Below are 4544 nucleotides of genomic sequence, written 5' to 3' on the forward strand. Positions count from 1 at the left end.
CCTCGGATGGGGCAACTATGCCACTCTAAGATAGGCCGTATTTTGGTGCATTTTTACAGTTGGGGCAACTATGCCACGCTAAGATAGGCCGTATTTTGGTGCATTTTTACAGTTGGGGCAACTATGCCACGCTAAGATAGGCCGTATTTTGGTGCATTTTTACAGTTGGGGCAACTATGCCACGCTAAGATAGGCCGTATTTTGGTGCATTTTTACAGTTGGGGCAACTATGCCACGCTAAGATAGGCCGTATTTTGGTGCATTTTTACAGATGGGGCAACTATGCCACGCTAAGATAGGCCGTATTTTGGTGCATTTTTACGGATGGGGCAACTATGCCACGCTAAGATAGGCCGTATTTTGGTGCATTTTTACAGTTGGGGCAACTATGCCACGCTAAGATAGGCCGTATTTTGGTGCATTTTTACAGATGGGGCAACTATGTCACGATAAGATAGGCCGTAGTACAGTGCACTTTTTGCAGATGGGGCAACTATGCCACGCTAAGATAGGCCGTATTTTGGTGCATTTTTACAGATGGGGCAACTATGTCACGATAAGATAGGCCGTAGTACAGTGCACTTTTTGCAGATGGGGCAACTATGCCATTATAAGATAAGCCGTATTCCGGTTGATTTCCGGAGGTGGGGCAACTATGCAATTCTAAGATAGGCCGTATTTCGATCAATTTCTGCAGGGAGAGTAACTATGCCACTCCAAGATAGGTCGTATTACGGTCAGTCTCTGCAGGCGGGGCAAACAGGTTGTTCCAGGGTACGCTCCAGCACAATCAATCCCGCAGGCGCATGGCATAGGACAGTCAATCTGGCGAAAATTCCGCTGTGAGTGAGGCCAGTCTCGTGCGGGGCAGATATGCCAGCCCAATCCTCCATTATTGTATGTGTTATCATTGCCTGTATGAAGGTATATCTAACTGTGGCATAGCCACCCCAACCGGAAAAATGGTCTCACTAGCAATGGAATCGACTGTATGAAGGTATATCTTGCGGTGGCATAGCGGCTATGCCATAGCCGCCCCACTCGTGGGAAGGCTCTCACCAGCAGCGAGTTTGACTGTATGAGGGCATATGTGGCAGTGGCATAGCCACCCCACTAGGAGTAGTGAGCTGTGGCATCACAAGCTGTGCATATCTCTATCATTATAGTAGCCTCCTCCTCCTGCTTCTGTCATGTCGGCCAACAGCCCGCTGACCGACCCGTCATCATCAGACCTCTACAATGAGCCTCTACAGATCTACTTCCCTACCACTTACTTGTTGGCCTTACCTGGCCATCTGTGTGGGGAGAGGATAGATGCTGATACCATTTATATATGCAAGGTTGGCTCGGACATGTAAGTGTTGAATCGGAGATACCAGTATGCTCCTAGGTCCACGAAAGGAATGCTTTGTCACTGCCTTCAACCATATGTTGGCTAGGTCGGTGGCGGCCAGATGAGGACCAGTTCACTGAGGAATCCCATCATCCAGAGAAACCGCTATTGATGCTGGGTATCTGCCAAGGTGTAGCATTACCTCGAGTCCTTGCAGGTAAGCTGTGTCAGACAGGTTCTCCTCGTGAAGACGTGTACAGGTTCGACGGCGTGCGAGAATCGCAGCTCTATTCACATCCTGATCTACTCCCCGCCGGCCGTGGGCTACACCTATTCGACCCGCCGGCTGGATCTGGCACGGTGGTTGTACAGTACTGATGACGAGGAATCAAAACCGGTGAAAAGGAGGACACCCGAGCGGACCAGTCGAAAAGGCTCATCCAAGAGACGTACGGCTAGAATACGTGAGCATCCCCCCCCCCTACAGTACTCCTGGTTTGTATTGGCAAGACTTCAGGCCATGCATTGTCACCTATCCCAGAGTACACTCCTGTCACCCAATTGAGCAGCGCCATTCAGCGGATCAATCGTGGGTCTATGAGCCTGGAGGGCAGCAGAACTAGCAATAACGCACTCCGCCTCTCCGCGCCTGCCCGTCTATGTGGATTCTACTGCCTTGTACTGTCCTTGCTGAGCTGCCTTTTCCTTGGTGGAGACCAGTTGATAAACGATGCTCAGGGCGGCGATCGGAAGCATTCGATCAAGCATAAATACCGGTAAGGCTGCTATTTTCTATCGGGATGTTCCAGTGACCTCTCATATATCGTTTGAGGTGTAACGTATTCTCTTCCATCAATCGCAGCTCTCGTTTTCCTGCCCTACCACTATGCCTCAGATGGTACGACTATTCTTGCTTTTATACTCAAGTATCGTATAGGCTGAGGCAATGCTTGCAGCTACCAGCCTTGTGGCGGGCATGGCGAGAAAACCCCCTGTCGGACCAGAATGGTGTTGTGCTCCTCTCGGCCTCTCATCTCCCATCACTCGTTATAGGTGGCTCCATGCAAGGCCTCCGTCTGTTCCACACAGCCTCTATGATAGGCCTCGACACAGCAGTTGGATTAGTGAGCTATTCTTCTGTTGTCGGAGGGGTTCCCATCATGCATTCTCTCAGACTCTGGCGTGCCTTATACAGTGGACCCCCTCCTACTTTCTCCTCCCTTTGCGAAATGCCTACTTCTACTTGAACGAGCATGTCTTGCAGTCTACGGTGGAATGGCTGATGGGAAGCCCGGCAGGGTTTCAGATGAACAAGAACCTCGCCAAATTCGTCGGTAAGTCCCTACCTGTCATCCTACGGCTCAATGGTCATGATTGTCGTGACCGCGCGCCACGAAATCCCTCCCTACCTCTCTCATAGGCACTATTTCCCTGACCGTAGTAAACTACTGGAACCTGCTCATGAAGTACTGCTCCACATCACAAGGCGGTGAAACCTTCGTAAGCATATGACGGACCCCTCTCTTATTTCATTCTACTACCCGTTGTAGGACTATCCCTCAGAAGAGGCATCCGACCCCACTGTTGGGTACAAGTTCGAGCTGCTTCGTCCCTTACTACTAGCCTGCTTGGGAGCATGTGGTGCCTCGGTCCTGGTCCGTTATCTCTGCCCATTGTTGAGCCAGCAAGGGTTTCTCTTCTCTTCAGTTGGCGTTCATCATCGACCTTCTCTCCATTGTGTTCTTCCATATCTTTTTTGTCTACGTGGGAGTCACTCGATTGTGGAACACCAACACCTCCAATCTTTACACACTCTTTCTCCTATTTCGAGGTAGTATCGATGTAAGACACGCTTCTTGCCATTTTCCCCACAGGAAAGAAGTATAACGTCCTTCGCGAACGCGTTGATGCTCATCCGTTCGATCTTGAGCAGCTACTTCTCGGAGCAGTTTTCTTAGCCCTTTTCGTTTTCCTACTGCCAACAGTGTTCGTCTTCTATGTGTGTTTCATGCTCCTTTGGCTCGCGGTGAGAACACTGTGGCACTTCATCCTCAGCATTTTCATCCGATAGGTACTGTTAATCCAGTTGGGGCTTTGGACGGTTATCATGTTCTTCAATAGATTCCCGTTGTGAGCCGCATTGTCTTGTAGTCCTTTTACCATGTGGTATCCTTAGGTATGCACTCGTTCTGTCTGTAACCGACATCTACTCACTACCCTCGGGAGTGACAGTCAACTTAATGCCATTACAGAGCTCTGGTAAGCTTCCTGGTTTCTCTCGGACCATCATCTCGATCAACCACTCAGACTCGACCCATGGGGAAGTGTGTTACTTCAATTTGAGCAGCCATTCGCTACAGTCATCAGAGATCCTCGAAGCCTTTTTGAAGGAGATGTTGAGGATACTGCCTCGAGAGAGCTCTCATTGGTTGGCATCGGTGGTAGGGCATTCACTGTTGTCTACTTTGCTGTACTTCCACTACTGTCAGGTATGGGGGTCATCGCTGCTTACTATGAAGCACCAAGCGCCTGACTTGCTCAACGTCTACCGTCAATCAGAGTCTCATGGAGCTCAACAGGGTAACCCAATCGAGACGAAACGTAAGTGGTGGTAATTATCAACGAGTCAACGCTCTTGAGACAGATTCGAGACGAACTCGAGAAGAACATCGTGAGAGATCCCCGGAGCGAGGCTTCAAGCAGGATGTATCATTCATGGCTGCTGACATTTTCACCGCTCCTTGATTATCCTATACCATTCTATGTCGTATTACCATTATTCTACAATAACCCTTTCAGCTGTTTCAGCTTGCAGAAGGCTCTTTAGTTCGTCCTTAGGTGTAGACTACAGTACGAGGCGTGGTATGGCGGGAACTGTTAACATGGAGGGAGCGCGTCGAATGGCAATGGCGAGATTCGTTATAGATCAGCTCAGGATGAATCAGTCAATGACGCCTGCACACATAAGCTACGGTAACGCCATGAGCGAGCGCAATATACTGCTTACCTGTCTGCTTCGCATAGTCAGGCTTGCACGATCAACCCAGGGTTGGGCCTACGTGGCCTGCCAGAACCCCATACGGAGCACTAGTGGCCGAAAAGAGTTGATTCACACACAGCATCAGAGCAACAACAGCTGTGAGGCCTCGCTAAACGGGGTAGAACGGAGTGCAGATATTTCTACCCCATTCTATATATGCGTGCAAGATAT

General features: G+C 49.8%; 3 protein-coding genes across 3 annotated transcripts; all 3 read left to right on the forward strand.

Annotated features, from left to right (window-relative positions):
- Positions 1–1190: 1190 nt before the first annotated feature.
- On the forward strand, positions 1191–1340 carry Pmar_PMAR007087 (hypothetical protein; the record flags this gene model as incomplete). Its single annotated transcript, XM_002769625.1, has 1 exon — positions 1191–1340. A coding segment is annotated over one exon (150 nt), but the record flags the coding sequence as incomplete, so codon positions are not given.
- A 1245-nt stretch (positions 1341–2585) lies between these two features.
- Positions 2586–3592, forward strand: Pmar_PMAR007088 (hypothetical protein; the record flags this gene model as incomplete). Its single annotated transcript, XM_002769626.1, has 6 exons — positions 2586–2667; positions 2754–2799; positions 3041–3164; positions 3208–3359; positions 3405–3463; positions 3510–3592. Coding segments are annotated over 6 exons (546 nt in total), but the record flags the coding sequence as incomplete, so codon positions are not given.
- Positions 3593–3666: 74 nt separating this feature from the next.
- On the forward strand, positions 3667–4139 carry Pmar_PMAR007089 (hypothetical protein; the record flags this gene model as incomplete). The annotated part of the gene is made up of 3 exons (XM_002769627.1): positions 3667–3774; positions 3823–3934; positions 3978–4139. Coding segments are annotated over 3 exons (321 nt in total), but the record flags the coding sequence as incomplete, so codon positions are not given.
- Between the last annotated feature and the right edge of the window lie 405 nt (positions 4140–4544).

The sequence above is a fragment of the Perkinsus marinus genome, assembly GCF_000006405.1.
Source record: "Perkinsus marinus ATCC 50983 genomic scaffold scf_1104296965340, whole genome shotgun sequence".
Classification (NCBI taxonomy): domain Eukaryota; phylum Perkinsozoa; order Perkinsida; family Perkinsidae; genus Perkinsus; species Perkinsus marinus.